The 24,077-nt window shown below is 34.8% G+C and overlaps 2 protein-coding genes across 2 annotated transcripts; both read right to left on the reverse strand.

Moving 5' to 3' along the window:
• Positions 1-4,396, reverse strand: LOC111010321 (mannose-6-phosphate isomerase 1). Its single transcript, XM_088122898.1, has 5 exons — positions 3,796-4,396; positions 3,308-3,475; positions 2,772-2,984; positions 1,328-1,594; positions 1-789 (listed from the first exon to the last, which is right to left on the reverse strand). Exons 1-5 carry the CDS (start codon positions 4,177-4,179, stop codon positions 478-480), a joined length of 1,344 nt encoding a protein of 447 aa, XP_087979024.1. The 5' UTR covers positions 4,180-4,396; the 3' UTR covers positions 1-477.
• Positions 4,397-18,768: 14,372 nt separating this feature from the next.
• On the reverse strand, positions 18,769-23,041 carry LOC111010541 (uncharacterized). The gene is made up of 4 exons (XM_088122972.1): positions 22,392-23,041; positions 21,738-22,177; positions 21,126-21,424; positions 18,769-19,641 (listed from the first exon to the last, which is right to left on the reverse strand). The coding sequence occupies exons 1-4, from the start codon at positions 23,039-23,041 to the stop codon at positions 18,769-18,771; spliced, it is 2,262 nt and encodes a 753-aa protein (XP_087979098.1).
• Between the last annotated feature and the right edge of the window lie 1,036 nt (positions 23,042-24,077).

Genomic DNA, 24,077 nt, shown 5'->3' on the forward strand with positions numbered 1-24,077 from the left:
TTCATCAAAAAAGGTAAAAACACAACCAAATGGCCTTATTTATTTTCTGAATTTTCTACATAGCATAGAGAAAAAAGAGGCATTAAATTAGGATGGGGAAGGATCTCCTTCTGACAAGCTTTCAATCTCATATATAAACTGATACAAAAAAAAAAAAAAAAAACGATGAAGCAATACATTGCTAATGCGCCTTGAGGGCGGGCGCAGGTGCCCGGCATAGGGGAGCAAAGTCCTAACTCCTGATTATCAAAACATATATAAATTTTGCTAAATGCAACGTAACTTGATACCCCTATTCATACTCTTAAACAAATGTATATGCACAACTTTGATGCAATTTAATCAATAGAAATGAACTCATAAAGGACAAGAAAATGCAACAAATTTGTGTGCTTGAACAATTCTTCTTATAACTCTTTTTCTTTTTTTCCCTCTTTATATTCTTAATTTATTCATTTGTACTTGTGAATCCAAGTCTCAAAAGAATCTGCTGTTGACCCCAGCCCTGTACATATGTAATTCTGTAGATGCAGCTCTTAAACTGACCTCCATATATGCTGGAACAAACAGAACCTCGCCCTCCTGGAAAGTACTTTCTTCAGAATAGCCGGTGAGAATTCTCCCTTTTCCAGATATCACCAGAAAGAGAGATGGCCCCGGGACAGAGGGGAAGGACACGGACGCAGCTTGGGGAAGAATACAACGGTCGACTTCGAATTCATCAAATGGTGGGGCGTACTTTCTTGTGTATTGATTCAAAGAAATTCCTTGTAAGATTTCAGGAAAACCCTGTATGTTGAAGGAACTGATGATCACCGCTAAATCCTCAACGAAACTCAAAAAAATTCACATTGGATTTTGAAACCAGGTTAATACTCCTACAAGCTTCCTTGTACACAAGGTGTAAAAAAGGTAGATCACTATGAATCTGAGTTTATTGACTGAGATTTTTTTTCTCAACTTGAATTTCAAGATCATACTGAGGTACTTTCACTAGTTTCTTCCGGTAAGCAATGGGAAAACTAGGAAGATAGACTGTTCATATGGAAATCTGAGTGAGTGCCCTAAAAACTTGAACCAATATGAAGAACTTCCAGTGGATATATATACTTTGCTTATAAGATTAGAGGGTCAAAATCCTGGGGGGGGGGGGGGGGGGGGGGGGGGGGGGGGTGTTGGGACTTTAATAATGAAGAGAATTTCGAAGACATGGCAAATCAAAGGAAAAGTGAACATGGAAACTAATAATCAACAGCCACATATAATTTTTACACATTAGAATCGCACCATTATACAACATCAGCTTCTGCATAGATTAAGTGATTACCTGTTTGTAGTTGAGCATTGAAAGAAGTGCCTGAACGTCTCTTTTTTTAGAGGTAAGGCCAGCACGAACAACATTGTCAGAGGTTGCCATACACTCAATGCATTCCCCAGAAATATATGCATGGGGTTCATTTGGACCAAGATATAATGCTTCGCCCGGTTTTAACTTCACATAGTTCAGAAAAAATGCTGCTAGTATACCTACATCAGCAGGATATTGAGCTTCTAGTCTGAGAACCAGTTGTTCTTTGACAGACAGTTGCCTCTTCTGATAAAAATAAATGTAATGAATAAGAAGTTACAAAAGGGAAATAAAAAATAATAATAATAACGTAAACAGATAATACTTTGCAGAGATTGATGAAGTGAGAAGAACAGGTTAAGCTTTAATGTTCAATATATCCTTGCATAAATCGCAGAACTTGCTAATTATGATTGATATTAATTGAAATAACTTCAAACAGAATATGGTGCTGTTCCTGAGCTGATACCATCTATGAGAAAAAAGGCTTATATAGGTCCACGTCCACACATCCTTCTTCTTAGTAGGAATTAAGTTCAGGGTGGCAAATACGGGAACTCTACCATGCCATATATACATCATTTATTCCTTGACTCGACAATTCTATTAGCTTGTTTAGGAGTCCCACCAATAACGTCATATTCATTGTTCAGCACATTTATATTCATTCTTCTCCAAACAACAAACAATCAGAAATTTGAGAATGTAAATAAACTGATTCATCAGTTCCACATGATTCAGACTCTAGAATAATCCAAACTACAATTTTATGGACTCAACTATGCATTTCCAAATGTTTCTGCCTAACCTTTGTCATGCTAAAAGCCAAACATTTGTTGGATAGTAGCTATACGAAGGCATGAGCAGTTGACCAGTCCTATTAGTTGTTCAAGTTTTAAATGTGCTCTACATAATATGATCCATACAATGCTAAAACATATAAATTAATATTTAACAAAAAAAGTTATAAGGTTTATAGTGCTACCACACTTGGTAGAAATAGAAAACAAATGACAAGAGTCAGCCTGCAAACCAAAATTTCTAAGGGCGTCATGCAGTCTATAATGAATGGCCACTAAAGGGATGTAAGCTCTGGGATAAACTAAGTCACTGAATTACTGGTTACTAAAGATGAATTAGCAAAAATGTTTTATATAATCATATCAATGATTCTACTAGTAAAAGAATTCAATAGGTGCCTTTAAATTCACATGGTATTCTTTCGTTCACTAATAACTTGCATATGCATACAGTATAAAGATGGAAACCTGAAATATTCTGCAATTCATGTTTTCACAATGCTTAACACAATTTGTAGGGAAGTGGTAAGCCTAATACTTGAGATTTAAAACACAATGTCTTCATTGAGAGACACGCAATCCTCCTGACAGAAAAATCTGCAGAGAAATGAAACTTCGGTTACCTTTTTCTCCAAACTAAGACGCCTTTTTAGTTTAGATACAGCCTCACGAACTGCGCCCTTGCTAGATGACATGATCTGACTAAATATGGATTCAAAAAGTGGTTTTACTTTCTCCCTCCCATCTTGCTCACTATCATTTGAAAACTTCTCTGCATCTGCCTCTTGAACCAATTCTACTATCTCAGGAACGCTACTAAGCACTCCCTTGAGCTCCTGAAAGATGATGAAATAAGTACAACCACAGATTTTGCAAAGTAAAGCAATTATAAAGAAAGTTCATTCATTATCTATTACTTATCTTCCTCATTCATTTGGAAATAAATGCAGGCTTGTTGAACCAAAAAGCTGAATCAACTTTTTTATTTAAGATTCTTTTCCTCTTTTATAATCCAATTTGAGCAATACAAACTGAGTAAGAACCATTATGATGTTTTCACTTAAAAAACAGGGGGACAAAGATGGTTATTCTGAAAATAAGTATAAGAAAGACTTCAAGAATCCCAGAAGAACTTCCCTCTGCTACTATTTTGTTGTACCTTAGAGCTGATGAAACCACAAAGGGCCTCGAAGCCGGTCAATGCTAGAGCCATTTCAGGCTTGTGATTATCATCTTTATAGATGCTTGGTTGAGCTACGTGAAAAGCCCTCGCCAATTCTTTATCTGGATGAGCCTGAATAGATAAAGGCTTCTCCACCGACAGCACCTATGCTCCCAATAAGAAATCATCAAGTTGCAGTCCAACTGAGCTCAAAACATTAACGTCAAGTAAAATAAGAACGGTAATTGAGATTCGGGAAACTAAATGAACAGAGAATTCAAGGAGCTGGAGCAGATGATTCAGTTGGAAATTCTCTAGAAATTCTTATTCATCTATGAAGAGCATAACTAATCAACTAACACACCACCACAATTTAGAGCATAATTAAAACCCGAATTTTCTTTCCATTCCTGTAATCTTGGAAGGAATCGAGTGCACCGACAAAACACATTCCCCGAAAGGATCTAATGGAAAAGAAACCGCACCTTGAAGAGAAATGGAAGATCACCTCCCCATTTCCTGGCAACCTTATCCCCCAGCACAGCACCCGGATCGACCGAGATCCAATCCTTGAGACTCAGGGCTTTGGATCCGAGAGCAGCGGCATTATTCTCACGTCCAAAAACAACGAAAGAAGGACCCGATTTATGCGTCCCAATCCAGAATTCCGCATAACATTTCTCCGGATCAGCACTGCAGGAACCGGAATTGAGCGAAAACAGCCTCGCGACTTGCGAATTAATCCCGACAACCCCCCAGTCATAGTTTTGCACAGAGCATTTGAGGCGGAGGAGCTTCTTCCTCCTGTCGGTGGCGAAAAACCTCTTCTTCTTCCGCTTCTTCAATGTGCTGTCATCTTCCTCGTCCATTGGACATCACCGGGCAACGACAATGGAGTTGAATCGAATCAAATCGAATCGAAACAAATCAAAATCAAAGCCCTAGAAGAAAGAGTAGAAGAAGAGATTGAGATTGAGATTGAGATTCTCTTCGGATTTGAAGGAGGTTCCGATTCTGTGTTCGTTATAACTTATGGCAGAGAGAGAGCGAGCGGTTAGCAGGCGCTAGTCATCTTCAGAGTCCTCTCCCGGGATTCCATTTCCGCAAGTCGTTGATCCTCGGTCGGTTCGGGTCGGGTTTTACTTGGCCCGACCCTAGACGATTAACCGACACGCGACGACAAGTCGACAACTACCTTCTCCAGTCCTACATTTTAAATCACAAAAAAAGATTTATTAAAATTTATTTTCATTTTTTGTTAACCATGAAAAGCTATCGCACACGTGGCCCCCCCTTATTCCACGTAATTCACGGGTGCACCTATCGCAATATAATAATAACTTTGCATAGATTGCGACCTTTTTCTTTTCTTTATATTTTAATTTTTTTTAGTCTACTTGACCTAGGTAGGCTAACAGATTAATATTTTATTTTAAATCTAATTTTCATCTATAAATTTTTAGATTTATTGTGTGTTTCTACTCTCAAATGTTTTGTTTTCATGTTGGTTGTTTCAAATACTAATTTTGCTCATTTTATCTTTAAATGTTATGGTTGTGTTTACGTTAGTTACTACCACTAATTTTGATTCTTGTCATCAATAAACTGTAATTTAAATGTTAATGTGCATCTAGATTTGATAAAATAGTAATGATTTGGTATAATTTGGGTTCCAATTGACCAATTAGACAAATTAAGGACAATTTATTATTTTATTTTGATGACATACTTTGTTGCTATAAGTTAAGCTGTCCATGTCCACCTTTATATCATCCATTGTACTATACAATGTTTTGTTTAGTACAACAAACGTGAGGAAAATGTTTAAACCTTTCATCTCAAAGGAATTAATAAGATATCTTAACTGCTAACTTATGCTCAACGTCCACATAATAGTCTATTATAATCTAACAGTGAAAAGGTAGATATATAATTTTAGTTTTTTTTACAAAACGCAGGTACTAAGTAGGCACAACTATCAAGATTTGATGACTAAATTTATAATTTGAGCTTTTAACTTTTTAACAAAAATCTTTAATAATTTATTTATGAATTAGATATTAATTTTAATACATGTGGTTTAGATTTAGAACAAGCAACACTCAAATAACAAGGATTATCTAAATCCGTTGCTTCTTGATTGAATTGATAGAGGAAATTTTCATGACTCCGACCAATTAGGACTGAGAAACAATAACATTAAGAAAATCAATTATTAAAAAAATCTAAAAAATATGCTGTAAAATAGTTTATTGAAAGCATATACCTTAGATTCATAATAATATTCTCAACAATATTTGTCTCTCTTTTTCTTTGGACAAAATATATATTTCGGTATAATTTTTTATATTTTTTAATTTAGTCCTAGTATTTTTAATTAATTCTCATCCAAATCGAACCCCAGATAAGTTTTTTTTTTATTTTTCTTTTGATGCCAAAGTTTTTTTTTTTAATTTTGTACTCTAGAAATTTGAATGAAAATGATGAAGTATGATTCTAATCAAGTCAACCAACTTGGATTAGATCCAAGCTGAACTTGAATCGATTTTAGGCATCAAGTCTAAATTTATTTATTTTTATTTAGTCGGAGAACCTTGCAAGATTCGTAAGAGCACTTTTTTTTTGGGAATACCGGGAAGAGCATGATTCATTTACTTTAATTTCAATGTTGGTAAGAAAAGTAGATGTAAATTCATAAAGAATATATTAGCAAACACACATAAGGTTTAGAAAAGAAAACAAAAACATAAAAACCGTTACAGAAAAAGGCTTAGGAGAATAACAAAAAAAAATTTCCAAAATGCATCTTACATTTTTTTAAAAAAAAATAAACAAAGGAATAAGGTAGTCAATTTTGTTTTCAAAAAATTATGCTTCTTCCTTCATAATTTCTTTCATATGTTATCACATTTTTTTAAAAATATATTTGAACTCTCATGCTTTGTTTTTCGTTTGGAATTAAAATAAAATGATTTTTAAATTCTAAAATTAAAAAAAAAGGAAAGGTTTTAAATCCCTAATCTTATGTGGAGCTCGAATGAATTTCAATGAATTTAAAATCCGTAAAAATAAAATTTCTTGTTTGGACTTTTTTTTGGATGCACACAAAAAAACGAAAAATAAAGAGAAATTAACCAATTTACAAATTATACCCTTGTAATTATATATATTACAGAAAAAACTCTAGCCTACCTCTCTCTCTTTTATTTCTCGTATGTTTTATATTTTTATATAATAAAATAAATTAAGAAACCTGAATCCTACTCTCGCGAATTTATTTTCGCTTTCGTATTTATTATATGCTAAAAAAGAAATAAAATGCCTAAATCTTAATCTTCCTTCCCCTTCCCCACCCTTCTAGAATCCTCAAAATTTTTATCGCTTCATCCTCACTACGACAGAGAATCAGGGGTGGCTCGAGATGATGTGGGACCTTAGGCAAAACTTTGATTGGGAGGCCCTAATATAGAAAATTTCATCTAAAAATAAATTTATTTTTCTTACTTTTTGAGATGCAAAATTATGTATTAAATTTTGATAATCCAAGTTCATACAATATGGTCATTCTATTTAATCTTTCTTGTAATAAAGTAGACCTTAAATACGATTTCATTAATTTTAATTTTGAAAAACTCATTTCATCATAAGCAAGTGTGACTGATATGTTGTTAATAGTATTCTATAAGCAATATATGCATTTGAAAAAGCGTTTGCTTTTTTTTTTAATATATAATTTAATATTTTAATAAGACAATCAATTTCATTTTGCAAGACTTCTCTTAATATTTTTAATTCAAAAAATAAATCTAAATCGTAAATTATTTTTTTTCGAATCATTTTTTCCACTAAATATTGGTTGTATTTCCATATCATTTGCAATTTTCTTTAACTGAAACCATAGTTCTGAATCTATTTTCTCTAACTTCCTCTCTAGTTTTTTCTCTTCTTTTTTTCATGATTAGATACTTCATTTTCAACAGTCGTATCATCATCTAAATTTTTCTTTCATTTCTTATTTGTCTATACTTGTCATTTCTTCTATTATTTCAGTATGTTTATCACATTTACTTCCAATTAAAAATTTATTGATGGCAGATTCAATTAGCTTTTCTACTCTTCTTTTGTTATTCATATTTTACATATTGATATTCTAAGTAATCAAATCTAAACAAACATGAGATATTGAGTTTTTAACAATCAACAATATGAAATAAAGAAAAGTAAAAGAAATTGAATGAAAAACCTAAAACTTTGAAGCAGCTAGGTTCAGTTGAGGAAATAAGAAGCTTTGATTGATTATCATGAGACGAGACAGTAGATCAAGATGAAAATTTGAGATCTATTCTCCCCATGTAAACTTGGGAGAGTTTTGAAGAGTTTTATTAAAGGGTTAATTTGAAAGGAAACAATTTTGAAAGGTAAACACAATCAAAATCGAGAGAACTTTATAAGCCTATTAATTGGGGATTTTTTTTAGTAGTGCGTAATTTAAATATTACAAAAAAATTACGAAAAGTAATAAGTATATTATATTTTAAATTTAATTTATAATTAAAAACTAAATTAAATAGATACCAATATTATATATTATAGGAAAATATGAGGTCTTCCTAAAATGATGGCCTTAGGCGTTCGCCTCGCTCGCCTATAGCTTAAGTCGGCCCTGCAGATCAGAACTCATCGTGCTCTCTCGAATGTGCTATCAGATGGTAATGAGTGTGCAGGAAGACATAAGCAACTATAGTAGTACCGTAACGGATGTTGGAAATAAAATAAAAAAACCGACTAGTCCTCCAATAGGAGTTATCCAACCACGATCTAACTAATTTTTCCTTCTACCTAATGAATCATATCAGTGTTTATAAAAGAAATATGAGGTAGGGATAGAAAATCAAACATAAGAAAATTAATATATTGGTTCGCCCCAAAATTGGGACAACAACTAGTATCCTACGACTAAAAGTTCTACATGATGGGAAGATTACAATTGGTCTCACTTTCTCTCTATAACACTCTCTAGAATATTACGATAATAGCTACCTAACTTCTATGCACCACGACAATGGCTATCTAGGAATAAAATATGAAAAACCCAACTGACGTTATGAGAACATACAGCCAACAATCTTTTTTTCTCTCTACTGAAGAATTGTCACCCTAAAAAAGTTGCTTTTTCGATGTAATTATCTCTCAATTCTTCTATTAAAAAAGAAGTGATGACCAACTTGTTGAAGCTACAAGAAATTTGAATTTTTCCAGCCGACAAAATTATCGCCAAAGCTCAATATTTTGTCGGTAAAACTCTTTTCTGACGATTTTTTTTTTTCCATTATCAAGTTGGTCGGTCCATCGCAATAGACTTTTAGCGACAAATTTCATATTTCGTCGCCATAGGCACCTTTGGTGACAAAAATATCTTCATTGCCAAAGGTATCTACGAGAACGAAATCTAAAATTCGTCGCCAAAGACCTTTAGCGAAGAAAAAATGAATTTCGTTGACACGGATAATAGATTAAACCGTTTCGACATGCCTTTTTTTTTTTTTTTTTTTTTTTTTGCTTGTTAAACCTTGTTACCTAAATATACAAAAAGTGAGTTTTACAATTGGTCTAGTATAAAAAATCAAATACAACGTAAGTTAAATTTCAATTACAACATAAATATAAACCTAATTTAGAAAGCTTCATCTTGTTAGCTTCATGAAATTTCCTCTAATTTCCAAAATTTATGAAAAGAGAAATCAAAAGAAGCTTAAAGAAACATATGAAAAATAAACTTATGTGAACATAGAATGAAAATAAAATGTTACTTTATCTAACTCGTTCTACTATAATGTAGATGACATTTATGAATAGAACAAAACATATTAACTTGAAGCAAACAAGTAGCTCACTCAACCACACCTCACATCTCGAGATTTAGTGTCCAATCTCATGAATTCAAATCCAAATAAACTAACTCTCTATTATTAATTCGTATGACTACCATAACTGTAGGATAGTCATACAATTCTAATCATACTACAACACTAAATCAAAAAACAACTAATAAATGTTAGATAGTTATACAAGCTAATAATTAAACGTAAGATACGGTACAACATACAATCAAATATGCAAAATACAGTACGCTCCAATATGGTTTTATAGCATTAAATAAATCATCTATACCTAGTTATAAGGGACTTGTCTGTCGTTTGCCATTGTATGGTCAAAACAAGTCTAATTCAAAAATATAGACAAACTATTAGCAATTACAAATTAAAAAAAATGAGACAAAAATTTATTGGAAGGTCATAACTTAAGTTCATAATCATTACTCTTGAACAAATTAAATGTAAATAAGCTTGTTCCAGTACTCTAAATAATCTCAAGTAAGCCTAAATTGTGCGATGAACTAGCTAAAACTTAGGTTAAGGTAACTAAATGTATTTGACTCACTCATAAATCCTTCTAAACTAGCACTTTGTGCGTCGAACTAGCTAACACTTAGCTAGAAAACTAGATGTATTTAATTGACTCACTCTTAAAACCTTTCAAAACTAGAATTTTATGCACAAAACTAGTTTAAACGTGCCTAAAAGAATTTTAAGACCTCCAATAATAGAAAACGTTTCTAAAAGAAGACAAGCACATGCCTAAGTCGTTCCTAAAGAATTTATCAAAACAAAAAACTAGGCACAAACAATACAAAAAATCAACTTCTTGATTAAAAAACCCATCAAATTAGTTTATCTTCACCAAATAATAAAACGAACTAGAGACATCAAACAAACAAAATTAAAGTGATTACAAAAAGGCATTTATTAAATTATAACATGAATAACTAGTTTAAAAATAATAGTAATTTGATTTCGAGTATGTGACAACATAGAGAAAGAGAGAGATTTTTGGAATTTTATGGACGAAGAACAGTAGAGAGACATGGCGGAGAGAGACAACGGTGGCGTCCTGTGTTGTTCGAATTTGCAAGTGTACGAATCGTCACAAGTAATATAGAAGTAAGTAAAGTATATCGTCTCCACAGGAAATGAATGATGACTAATTACCAAATTATCCACTTCAATTTTATCTTAATGTCGAACGTTTAATGGTGGAGAAATGAAGTAATTCTAAAAGAAACTAGTTCAACAACAGAAGAAAATAACACAACTATCAAGAATCAAGAGTAAATTCAAGTGGATTAAACTCTAGAGCATAACTTCACCGATATCACCCTTTAACTCTTCCTACTACTTTATTCGAAGCTTTTCTAAATAATGGTTGTTGGTGAATTCTACCCTATTGACTCGATATTCTTTCTTAAGGAATATCGATTTTCTTCAAAAAGTAGAGTATCTATATCTCTATGACTACTCCGATAATTCAAATAATTTAGCACTATAAACCAAAAATTATGCCACAAAATTCACAATAATATCTCTATCTCTTACTTTTTAATTTGAGAGAACTATCCACATCTAGTCAATAATCTTGTTTCTCAACCTCGATTTATGATAATGAATCAATATAAAGAATGACCAAATCTAAAGAATGCATTAAGAATGGAAAAAGTTCTCACAACCAACAACTTTAGAAAGAAAATCAAATAAATAACGTAGAAGAGTAAAGTTTGATAAAGGCTACGTCAATGCCTTAGAAAATGTATTTAGTTCATGCTTGAATCCAAAAAGAAAATCTCAATCAACATCATTGAAAGAAGTTGAAGCTAAAGGAGAGAAAGAAGAAGAGAAAGAAAACAAATCTGGCGATCTTACGAGCCTCCGTTCTTCGCGTTCCTCCCGGTCTTCTCAAAATCCCAACTTTTCTCTCTAAAAAAATCACTTTTTGTCTAAAATTCCTCTTTTTTTCCTAGCCTTGCGGTTAGGGGAAAAATGAGATATTTAACAAAATTTTATCGGCAGTGCCTAGGCACCGAAACACGTGCATGTAAAATCACCGCTTCAACATTCGTAGCGCCTAGGCGCCCAACATTCTGCCATTTTGTCAATTTTTGGCATCTAGGCGCCCAACGTACTGGAATTTAGCTTGCTCTTGCTTTTTTATTTGCTCTTTTTCTCCTCGTCTTCAACTAAAGTCCTACAAAAGAAATAAATACTAAAAATGATTAAACTATCCAAAGAAAATGTCTGTAAAAACAATCAAATAACTCAAAAACGTCTTGAATTACTAGACCCAAAATTCACTTATCATCCTGTGATTTCGAGAGACTCAGATTACTTAAACAAATAAGAACAAAAAAAGTAGGAATTATACCTTAGAAGAAGAAGAGTGGTGGCGATGGACGAGAACGACGGAGAGAGGACACATCCATGGGCGATGGAGGGAGTAAAAGGGAACAGTGACGGTAGAAGGAGGGAGCGATAACGGCGAAGGCGGCGGAGGGAGGGAGAGGGAGGGAGCAGTGGGGGCGTAGGCGGCAGAGGGAGGGGGTGTCACGTAGGTAGAAAGAGAGAGAGGAAGAAAAAACGTAAAAATGGAAGAAAAATGAAGAGAGCTGGGTTAAATCGTGATCTAATTTCGTCGCCTTAAGTTTCATAAAAAAAAAATTGAGTGGTAAAATATCCCCATTTTCTAAAAACTTCTTGCGACAAAATTAAGTTTCGCCGTCAAATGTACCTTATGGCGACGAATTCCAAGTTTCGTCAAAAAAAATTTCTGAATAAAAGTCTTAATTTAATCAAAACTTATGACAACGTTCCCCTAATTTCATCGCTTTAAGTTTCACATACAAAATTAAGCGCTAAATTCATCCATTTTCTCAAAACTTTTGTCAACACAATTAAGTTTCATTACCAAAAGTACTTTATGGCGACGAAATCCAAATTTTGTTGCCAAAAGTTTTGAATAAAAGAATTTAATTTAATCAAAACTTGTGGCGATGAAATTAATTTCGTTGCAATAAGGTAATTTTGGCGATGAAATTTATGTTTCGTCGCCAAAAGTAACTTTTTGCGATAAAATTTCTGTTTCGTCGCCAAAAGTAACGTTTTGCGATAAAATTTCTGTTTCGTCGCCAAAAGATTTTAATAAAAAAATTTCAAATTATACGAAACTTTTGGTGACTGTTCACACGAGATTTCCAGAAAAATTATATTTCGTGGAGTTGAACTTTGATTTTTGTTGTATGTGTTGTATAGTGGATTCAATCTCTAATCTTTATCCTCCGATTCTTTCTCTCGAACTTGATGTGAAGATTGAGATGCTTGTTCTTGAATTTAGATCGAAGTTTTATGTTTCTTCTAAAGTCTTCAAGTCTTCAAGTCTTCAAAGTCTTCAAGTTGATATTCGAATCTTCAAGTCTTCAGAAAGTCTTCAATTTTGTGTGAATTCTCTCAATTATGAAATTCTGAAGCTTGAAAATGAAGAGGCCCCCTCTATTTATAGAGGTCTCTACAGGCTTAATGGGCTTTAGGCTTTGGCTATTTTGGACCAAACCAATAGATTTTGGTCATGACCCAATTTAACTTGAAAGGGTCTAGGCTTACATGATTTGGACCCAACCCATAGATTTGGGCAAAAATATTTGGGCTTTGGTGATTTTGGACCCGGCTAATTCTCTAAGTGGATTTAAGCTTATTTAAATATCAATCCACCGTAATGGTCTCATGGTAATTTGGGTTTCAGGCCAAAATACCATTCAATGGATTTGTAAACTGAATTGACACTGAGCCATATCCAATTCGACCCATTAAAACCAATCCAATGGCCCAATGAAAGACACTTGGCATTATTTGGGAATTGTCATTTTCGTCTTTTAATTTTAATTTAGAGAGAATTTATAATCCCCAACTATAGTTTTGTCAATAATGACGTGGCCGTTTATGATTGGCTCAAAATTTACGGTTCTACAAATGCCCATTTTTCGAAATTTATGCCGAACATAATTGTGGATGAATTTCGAAAATATTGTGCAATAAAAAAAAGATGAATTTAATCGTGGACCAAGATAATGTTGTAGGTCAATTTGACAATAAAATTGGCACAATTTTATATAGAACATCTGAATTTATCCATTGAAATTTAAATTATCTTCAAAAGTTTTTTTCTTTAACTTTGAATTTAATTTAGAAGTCAGAACATGGTTCAAATTCAAATTTGTGATGAATTTAAAAATTTGGGGTTTATCCAACTTTAAATTGAACGCTGGATTATGGTTCAAATTTGAGTTTTGGATGAAATTTGAAAATATGGAATTTATCCAACCTAATTTAAAAGTTGGAATATAATTCAAATTCAAATTTGGGATGAATTTGAAAATCTGGAATCTATCCAACTTTAAATTGAACGTTGGATTTTGGTTCAAATCTGAATTTTGGATCAAATTTAAAAATATGGAATTTATCTAATCTAATTTAGAAGTTGGAATATAATTCAAATTCAAATTTGAGATGAATTTGAAAATGTGGAATCTATCCAACAATTTGAATTGAATTTGAAAATCTGGAATCTATCCAACTTTAAATTGAACGTCGGATTATGGTTCAAATTTGAATTTTGGATCAAATTTGAAAATATCAAATTTATGCAACCTAATTTAAAAATCAGAATATAATTAAAATCCAAATTTGGAATGAATTTGAAAAAGATTTAAAATTGATATAAAATTCGAATTTGAATGAAGAATCATACTTGATTGGGAGCTGGTTTGAGTTAAAATCTCACCAAATTTTAATTTAAATTAAGAATCCAATCAAATTTTCAACCCAAATTTGAATCAGGAATCATATTCGAATTGAGATTTGGATCATTCTTCTGGTTTGAACTCCAACTCCTTGTCCTATAAATTGAGCCTTGAGGCGTATTGGTAGCACAACAGCAGTCCGACAAAAAGGTTGGTTTCAAAGCTTATTCTTTTCTTTTTATCTCTTCTTTTTTTATTTTTTTTCTCTAGTCATTTATGACTTTCTTTTGTCTTCATGTAGTGCGATCTGACCATTTACTTCTTCCACCAAAGATAGGCTTCTGTGCTTGTGGGTGAAAGGAGAGATCGTTCAACATCTTTTTTTCTTCTTCTTTCTATTTATAGATGAAAACAAAATATTTTAAACAATCTTTTTTTTTTAATTTAAAGCGTTCTACCACATGTGGCATGTTTCTTTTTACACTACCTGCCGCATGGCAGGGAGGGCTTTTTCTTTTCTTACTTTTCACTTCTCTTTTAATCAAAACTTTTTTCTAGAAAATATAGGTTTTTCTTTCTTTTCAATTTAAAGTCCGTCTCCCAACATTTTTTTTAACAATGCATTTTTTTTAGGAGCTAACTTTATCTTGCCGCTTCTTCTATTGGAATTGAGATATCAAACTTTCACTCTTCACCTAATTATCAAGGTTTGTCTTCATCTTGATTTTTCTTTTCTCCTTTTTGTTTGCTTCTTCCTCTCTCTTACAGCAAAGATACTCCAAGGATTGACAACACCACTTAATTTGGTGAAGTATCTCTCACGGTTACCATCCTTTCGGGGATGATGCCTATATAGGGATATCATCCGGCTCACACATCCTCGTGGGAGAAGACCACCTAATTTGGTGAAGTACCCCTCACGGTTACCATCATTTTGAGGATGACACCTATATAAGGATATCATCCGACTTACGTATCCTCGTAGAATAAGACCACCTAATTTGGTGAAGTATACCTTACAGTTACGATCCTTTCGAGGATACGCCTATATGGGGATAACATCTGGCTTACGCAACCTCGCGGGAGAAGACCACCTAATTTGGTGAAGTATCCCAACGGTTACCATCCTTTCGTCGATGACGCCTATATGGGGTATTATCCAAGTTGCTACAATTTCTTCACCAACAATCAAGCCGCTACAATTTTTTTCGCCAAGCTGCAACTGTTTTGCTAACGATCATGCAGCTACAGCTTCTTTCCCAACGATCAAAGTCTTCTTCGCTAACGATCAAGCAGCTGCAATTTTTTTCGCCAAGCTGCAACTTCTTTGCTAACGATCATATGGCTACAACTTCTTCCCCAACGATCAAGCCTTCTTTGCCAACAATCAAACGGTTGTAACTTCTTCGCCAATGATCATGTGAAGATCCAGTTTGGAGGATGACACCTATCATGGGGAACAAAACCTAATTTGATGGTTTATGCCCCCAATAATCATCCTCTATTTTACTGTAGAGCTAGCCTTAAAAAGGTTAACCATTGTATCGTCACGCTTGGTAAGGTAGTATATATGCATCTTGCAGCATCACTGTGGCCTCGCTTTTTTTTTTTAAGTATTTTTTTAAAACTTGAACTGAACTTAAAGTTTTCTTTAAGCTTCCTACGTACCCTTTTAAAGAAAGGGATCAAGTCATAACGTAGTTTAGATACAAGATTTTTTTTTAGGCCGTTCACCTTTTAATCTCATGCGGGTCAGGAGTATCATGAAGTTTAGACTCTTACGATGAGGAGTGTTATATTTCAAATGCTCTCATTTTCATCACAACTTTCATATCCTCCATTTTTAGGATTGGTTGAGATGAAGAGCTTTTGTTTTACTTTTAAGGAACATTTTGTATTTATGAGAAGGGAGAATTTTCTCTTCATACGTGAAGGAACAATTATGTGAATTTTCTTGTCATTATTCACTTTATCAGATGATTTTATTTCCACAGTCTTCATCATTCTTTCATATTGATAGCTTGACACTTGGAGACGATCAAAAACAGATTTCGAAGATTGATTTTTCTTTGACGTGAAGATGCTTAGCCTTTTGAAAGACTGAAGATAAAGTGGGGATGCGTGTAACACATTGACTTTCTTCTTTTGCAATGACCATACCCATCCTCTGAAAGACTGAAGGTTGAGTAGTTGAAGGCTTGATGCGATAGAAGACAAAGGTCCTTTGCTCAGTTACTTTGGAGTTGTCAACTTTTTCCACATTTATGTAATACGAATTTGACAGATTTTCTTTTTCCTTTTTGACATAGAAAAATTTTATCAGGAAAAACTCTTTTAAGGTTACCGATATATGAGGTCGAGAGGAGTCTTTATTTTCTTTCCCCTCTGATTTAGGCTTCCTTGAATTCTTCTTTTCTTGGTGTTTATGCTCTTTGTTGAGCATAGATGACTTCTTTTGAGCAAAACTTTATTTTTGTTTCTTTCGATGAGTCACAATAGCCCAGTCTTCCTCTCAATGATTGATGGATTTGACAACATCTTTAATGATATTTCTTGAAGTCTTCCGTTAAGAGCGAACAGATATAGGCTTCAATGTTCCAAATTGGATCAAGTCTATCGCTTTATTGTAGAATAGACTTTGAGGTGTTTGGCTGCTTATATTTGTTGTTACTACAACATGATTTGATTTAGCTATTTCATTGAAATCCAACTCAATCTTTCCTTTTCGAGCTAAATTTAGGATATGCACTATTAAGACAAAACATTTTTCCACTGGATGACTGATAACTCGGTGGTACTTACAATATTTGGGATCATCAATTTTACTTATTTCTTCTGGTCGTATACACTCTGGAAGTACAATCAATCGTGTTTCTAGTAATTGTTTCAACATATAAGGGATGTCGGAATCAGGAAAAGGTGTCACAACGTACGTCATCGCGACGCGGAGCAGCCGACGTCATCCTCTGAAGGAGAAGTGGGTCGTTTGAAAAAGATTTCTAAAAAAAAAGGTCACTTGCTCTATGCTCTGTTCGTCCCATGTGTGTGTTATGTATCTCTTAAATAGGCATAGAAGACAACGGTAACAGGGAAAAAATCAAATTAAATGAGGGAGGGGACGAGGGAGGAAAGGGAGGAGGAAGAATAGGGATTTTGACGGAAAACCAAAATTAGTTTTCGTTTAAAAAATTAAAAAAAATTAATAAAGAAAAAAAATCCCTTTTATTTTTAAAACAAATATTAAAACTAAATCTGCTTATTCTTTTTTTTAATCTGCTTAAAAAAATTAATTTAATTAAATTCTTTATTTAAAACCAAATTTTATTTGAGTTATAAATCAAATTTTAATTAAAACTTTACCTTCAAACTAATGTTAATTTTTCAACCAAAACAATTATATTAAAACCTTATGTTATTTTTAACAAAACAATTAAATAACACTTAATAAAATAAATAATAATATTTTTTTTTAACAAAAGCGAGCCGAACCAAATACTGTGTCTACAGCTTGCCCCCCTTTGTGTATCCTTGCAGAACTAAAATGGTAGACAAAAGCAAAAGAAAAAGTATTGGGAAGGCGAGATTTTTATTTAAAGAAGGCTAGAATGACGGACCTTGCTTGACAGACTCCGACCACGATCTTTGATCGCGTTCGATTTATCCGACGGGAAAATAAAAGGCGACGAACCTGACTTGACACAGGCTTCGACCACGATCTTTGATCGGATTCCATTTAACCAACGGAAAATTAAAAAGGCAACGAACTTGGCTTGACACATGCTTCGACCACAATCTTTGATCGGGTTCGATTTAACCGACGGGAAACTAAAAGGCAATGGACCTGGCTTGACACAGGCTTCGACCACGATCTTTGATTGGGTTCGATTTAATCGATGGGAAACTAAATGGTAACGGACCTGGCTTGACACAAATCTTCGATAGGGTTCGATTTAACCAACAGGAAATTAAAAGCCAACGAACCTGGCTTGACACAGGCTTCGACCACAATCTTTGATTGGGTTCTTTTAACCAACGGGAAACTAAAAGGCAATGGACTTGGCTTGACACAGGCTTCGACTACGATATTCGATCAGGTTCGATTTAACCGACGAGAAATTAAAAAGGTAACGGACCTAGCTTTACACAGGCTTCGACCATGATCCTTGATCGGGTTCGATTTAACCAACAAATAAATTAAACATGCTTGCTTGAGCAAAATGAGATGTCACGAAATTTCCTGCCCTAGGGCTTTTTGGAGATTTCTTCAAGAAAAATGTAGAGAATGCATGAACAATGCATGAAATGCGTTTGACGCATGATGAAAACAAAAATTTTTATCTTGGATGTGAAAAAATAGAGTGAAATGACTTGCTTTTATAATAAAACTTGGGATTGTCGAGATAGCCAGATCACCGCATTTCGCTTTCCTTCAAAACCCTTTTAACCGGATCGAGAGTACACAGACAAACTGAGACTTGGCCAAACACTCCTTACACGAGATGATGATTTTGCCCTTGATAACCTTGTAATGTCATATTTGCCCCAACGATTCTAGAGAACAAATATCCTAATCTTTAGGCTTTCTATGCCCCTACGTTTGATTTCGAGTAACAAGTGACCTTGGAGAAAGTGAACATAAGCAACTACCGTCATTCATAAATAGAAAGAGACGAATAGAGAACATACTTTATAAATGAGATTTCCAATTATGACAAAGGACACATATCTCAAAGATGTTGTTCAAATTTGTAGGCTAAATAGAGAATGGATACACAAAATACCTTTCAAGTAAAATACTGAGATCAAAGCGAAATTTTCCGAGATACACGGGAAATTATGCATAATACTTTCGAACATGATCTGAATTGACTGGATTTAAAAACTCGTTGTCATCCGTGTTGGCTAAAACTAGTGCTCCTCCAAAGAAAACCTTTTTCACCACAAATGGTTCTTCATCATTCGGGGTCCATTTGCCTCGATGATCCTTCTGTGAAGGGAGAATTCTTTTTAGAACCAAATCGCTCTCTCTAAACCTTCTTGGGCGCACCTTCTTGTCATAAGCTTTCATCATTCTTTTTTGGTAAAGTTGTCCTCTGCATAATGCCGTCAACCTCTTTTCTTCGACAAAATTTAGCTGCTCATAATGCCTCTGGACCCATTCAGCCTCTTGTAACTTAGCTTCCATGACAATTCTCAATGATGAAATTTCTACTTCAATGGGGAGAACAACTTCCATACCATCAACTAATGAAAATGGCGTTGCCTCAGTTGAAGTACGGACTGAGGTGCGATAACCATATAAGGTGAACGAAAGTATTTCATACCAGTCCCTATAAGTTACAGTCATCTTTTCAACGATTCTTTTTATGTTTTTGTTGGCGGCTTCCACTACACCATTCATCTTGGGTCGATAAGGGGTTGAGTTGAGATGCTTGATCTTAAACTGCTTGCAAAGCTCGCTTATCAATTTGTTGTTTAAATTCCTTGCGTTATCAGAAATTATGGTTTTAGGAAGACCATAACGACAAATAATTTCTTTCTTGATGAATTTGACTACAACTCCTTTTGTCACATCTCGGTAAGAAGTTATTTCTACCCACTTGGTAAAATAATCTATGGCGACAAAAATGAATCGGTGCCCATTTGATGTTCTAGGTTCAATAGGACCTATCACATCAATGCCCCACATAGAGAAGGGCCAAAGGAGCTGTCAAAGTATGCAAATGAAAAGCAGGAGCATGAGTCTTGTCCGAATAAATTTGACATTTGTGACATTTTCTTGTATATTTGATACAATATGTCTCTATAGTTAGTCAACCAGTAATATACGACTCTTAAAATTTTTCTAGCCATCATGTGCCCATTTGCATGAGTGCCACAAACTCCTTCATGGATTTCCTCCATAATCTTATTGGCCTCTCTTCCTTCGACGCACCTTAAGAGAACCATGTCACGATTTCTCTTATACAGTATCTCTCCATTTAAGAAACATTTCAATGCCAGCTTGTGGAGGGTGCGCTTATCATTTTCTGAAGCATAGGTGGATACTCTTTACTCTTGATATACTGCTTGATGTCATGAAACCAGGGGTTGTTGTCGGGTCCTTCCTCAATGCTCATACAAGAAGCTGGGACATCTCTTTTTCCCACTTTAATTGGACGGACCTCCTCATTGAGTTCTAAATTGAACATCACTGCTAATGTGGCTAATGCATCTACTATTTGATTATTTTCTCTTGGTAAATAATCAAATGAGGTTTCATCAAACTCTTGTGACAATTCTGTTATGCGTTGTTTGTAAGGCAACAACTTACCATCTCTTATTTCCTATTCTCCTCTTAACTGATGAATTACTAGCATAAAATCCCCAAAAACTTTGAGTTTCTTGACCTTCATATCAATAGCAGCTTGGACACCTATACAGCATGCTTCATACTCAACCATATTATGTGTGCAATCAAAACATAACCTGGCGGTAAAAGGGTATAGATTTCCTTTGGATGATATTAATATAGCCCCTATTCCATGACCTAGCTCGTTTGAGGCACCATAAAACATCATGGTCCAGGTTTGTTGGTATAAACTTTCCTCATCGTGGTTATGGTGGAGATATACTCATCTGGAAAGTCGAACTTCCCCGGTTTGTAGTCATTTATAGGTTGTTGAGCTAGGTAGTTGGCCAGAGCACTCTCTTTAATGGCTTTTTGAGTCACATAGACAATATCGTATTCGGACAAGAGAACCTTCCACCTTGTAATTCGACCTGAGAGAGATGGCTTTTCAAAAATGTACTTTATTGGGTCCATCTTTGAAATGAGTCATATTGTATAATACAACATGTATTGTCTTAGACGTCGGGCAGCCCAAGCTAGAGCGCAATAAGTTTTCTCTACTAGAGAGTATCTAGTCTCGCAATCAGTAAATTTATTACTTAAATAATATATGACATGTTCTTTCCTACCTAAATCATCATATTGCCCCAGTACACAGCCCATTAAGTTTTCAGTCACTGTGATATATAAAATAAGTGGTCGTCCTGGAGTTGGTTGATCTTGTCGAATGCTACTTGACAATCTTTACTCCATACCCCATCAATGTTCTTGCAAAGCAACTCAAAGATGGGTTCACAAGTTGTTGTCATGTGGGATATGAACCTTGCGATGTAGTTGAGTTATTCTAGAAACCCTCTGACTTCTTTCTGAGTCTGTGGAGGTGGCATCTCTAAGATTGCTTTGACTTTATCAGGATCAACTTTAATGTCTTCTTGGTTTACTACAAAACCTAGAAGTTTCCCAGTGGTTGCCCCAAATATGCATTTGTTGGGATTGAGTTTCAATTTGAACTTCCTCAATCGATTTAATAGCCTCCTTAAAATAGTTGTGTGCTCATCCCTCTGTTTTGACTTGGAAATTATATCATCCATGTAAACTTCAATTTCTTTGTGCATCAAGTCATCAAAGAGAGTAACCATGGCACGCTGGTAGGTTGGCCCTGACATTTTTTAGCCCGAATGGCATAACTTTGTAGCAGAAAGTTTCTCATAGCGTAATGAATGTGGTTTTTTTCGCGATCCTCAGGTGCCATCTTGATTTGATTGTATCCTGAGAATCCATCTATAAAGGAAAAGGTTGAGAATCCAGCAGTATTATCTACCAACACATCGATATGAGGAAGCGATAAGTTGTCTTTTGGACTTGTACGATTCAAGTCTCTATAATCCACACACATTCTTACTTGTCCATTTTTCTTTGGTATAGGGACCATGTTCGCCACCCACTCAGGGTAATTAGATACCGTAACGAACCCTGCATCAATTTTTGTTTCCTTACTTCATCATTTATCCTGATTAACATATCTGGCCTCATTTTCCGTAACTTCTGCCTCACCGGCTTGAACTCTAGGTTGATTGGCAATTTGTGCACTACAATGTTTGTATCTAAACCAGGCATATCTTGATAGGACCAAGCAAAAACATCAGCATATTCATGAAGTAACTCTATCAACTTTTTGCGACTCTCTGAAGACATATTAGTGCCTATTTTAACCTCTTTGGCCTCGGCTTGTGAACCCAAGTTAACTGTCTCAGTTGATTCCTCATAGGGCCCCAACATCTTTTCTTCTTTTTCTAGAATTTTCAATAGCTCAGTTGATGGCTCATCATCTATTTTGTCATCAGACTCGACGTTGTATATAGATGTATCGGGCTCGTATTTCAAATCATTATCACATTCAATCTCAGTATTACTGCTTAAGACATAATAAGAGAGAAAAGGAAAGAAAAGAAAACAATTGAATAAATTGGTCTAGAGAGAAATAGCAGAGCAAAGGAACAAAGTGAATGAATTTAAACTTTATTGATATGGAAAAATTATAGACAAATAATAGGTATGTATAGAATGTACAGGGAATAGAAAATTAATTTATTAATTAAGAAAATGAGGGGAAAATGGACAATTACTTTGACTTATTATTCATCAAAGACGATAGCTCTAACATGCTCCAATTGTTTTGCTCGAAACCGTCTGGGCATGGGAAGACAAAAGGTCTAGTTTGCTCTTTTTCTTCTGTCACTGCTACCACTGCAGAACTCTCATCGTACTCCTGATGGGTTATGCCGACACTTCTGAAAGAGTGGCTGAGAGGTGAAACAGTCCTCCTTGGGTAATCATGCTCCCTATTCTCAAATCTTGATAGATGTTTTGCTTTTTCAAGGTTCCACACTCTGATGATGTCGCCTTTATTTGGCTTATACCCCAATCCGAACCTCTTTCTGTTCTTAGCCATCCTCAGCAGCTTGTCTAAACTTCCACTGTCTCCCTTAAAGGCGGCCTCCAATAGTTGTGGCTTAGGTCTTCCAAACATATCCTGTAAAGTTGTAGCATTTGCAATCTCGAATGCTTGTAATGAAGACTCAAAAGCTTCTTCAGCTGCTTCAACGTATGACATCGAAGCAAGCCTTGGGACTAGAATGTCTTCTTGTCCTGATATGATCAACAACTTTTGGTCAACCGCAAATTTAATTTTCTGATGCAAAGTAGACGAAACTGCCCCTACCGAATGTATCCTAGGTCGCCCCAGCAAAAAGCTATAAGTTGATGTAATGTCCATAACCTAAAATGTTATGTCAAAGGTGCAAGGACCTATCTAGATCGGGATCTCAATATCCCAAACAACAGCGCTGCGAGCTCCATCGAAAGCTCTTACTATCACAGTACTTGGCCTTATATGGGACATATCGACCGGTAACTTCTCTAGCGTGGATCTCGGCATTATGTTTAAAGACGATCCTTTGTCAACAAGGACTTTTGCTACTAGGAAGTTCTTACACTTAACTGAGATGTGGAGAGCTTTGGTATGTCTTATACCCTCTAGTGGTATCTCCTCATCTGTAAAATTGATGGAACTAGATGCCGTTATATTCCCAACAACGTTGTTCAAATTGTCCACTGTGATGTCTTGTGAAACAAAAGTCTGCTCCAATGCCTCCAACAGTGTATTCCGATGAGCTTTAGAGGATAACAGCAAAGACAATATAGAGATCTTTGCAGGTGTCCGACCTAGTTGTTCAATAACTTTATATTCACTTTGCTTCACTAGCTTTAGAAACTCTTGAGTCTCTTCCTCGGACACGGGTTGTTTAGGAGTTGCATCCTTTACAACAATTGCCTCCATCAGTTAATCATAAACATCCTCGTTCAGTTTGGCCTTCCCCTTCCAGTCTTCCTCTACCTTTTCCTTCTTCTTCTCACTTGCTTTCTCTTTATTTTTTTCAATAGTAGACTCATTCACGTGCTTTAGCAGGATCAGGTGTATAACATCTCCCAGTTCGATTCAGACCTCCTACTTCGGTGATATTGTCAACTGGGAGAGAAAGAGATGATACCTTTTGCCCGAAAGTTACCTTGCACTCATATCTCCAAGGCACTGCTTTGGAAGTTTTATACTCAAAATGAGTTAGGACTGTGATAGTGATCAGTTTTTTATTGCTGCTGGGTGCATCAGGCTTTTCACGGTAAAATATGGTGAAGGGTTTTGGCTTAAGAGCGGCATCTAAGCTTTCAGCTGTCGAGACATTCTCTATGATATTGCTCTAGAAAGTGTCGTTTTGCCCCTGCATAGAACGGGCACGTCAGACTTTCATAAT

This window comes from Momordica charantia (assembly GCF_013281855.1).
Source record: "Momordica charantia cultivar OHB3-1 chromosome 4 unlocalized genomic scaffold, Mcharantia_2.0 BLBB01000004.1, whole genome shotgun sequence".
In the NCBI taxonomy this organism is placed as follows: domain Eukaryota; kingdom Viridiplantae; phylum Streptophyta; class Magnoliopsida; order Cucurbitales; family Cucurbitaceae; genus Momordica; species Momordica charantia.

What these genes read in the sequence shown, in the direction of transcription:
- LOC111010321 (XM_088122898.1), bottom strand. Translation starts at nt 4,179, where the DNA reads ATGGACGAGGAAGATGACAGCACATTGAAGAAGCGGAAGAAGAAGAGG. An exon ending in GTGGTTTCATCAGCTCTAAG is followed by an intron (nt 2,985 to 3,307) that starts GTACAACAAAAT and finishes ATCATCTTTCAG; the next exon opens with GAGCTCAAGGGAGTGCTTAG. An exon ending in GTCTTAGTTTGGAGAAAAAG is followed by an intron (nt 1,595 to 2,771) that starts GTAACCGAAGTT and finishes TATTTTTATCAG; the next exon opens with AAGAGGCAACTGTCTGTCAA.
- LOC111010541 (XM_088122972.1), bottom strand. Translation starts at nt 23,041, where the DNA reads ATGGACATTACATCAACTTATAGCTTTTTGCTGGGGCGACCTAGGATA. An exon ending in TTGATGAATAATAAGTCAAA is followed by an intron (nt 22,178 to 22,391) that starts GTAATTGTCCAT and finishes TGTCTTAAGCAG; the next exon opens with TAATACTGAGATTGAATGTG. An exon ending in CTCCACAGACTCAGAAAGAA is followed by an intron (nt 19,642 to 21,125) that starts GTCAGAGGGTTT and finishes ATACTTTGACAG; the next exon opens with CTCCTTTGGCCCTTCTCTAT.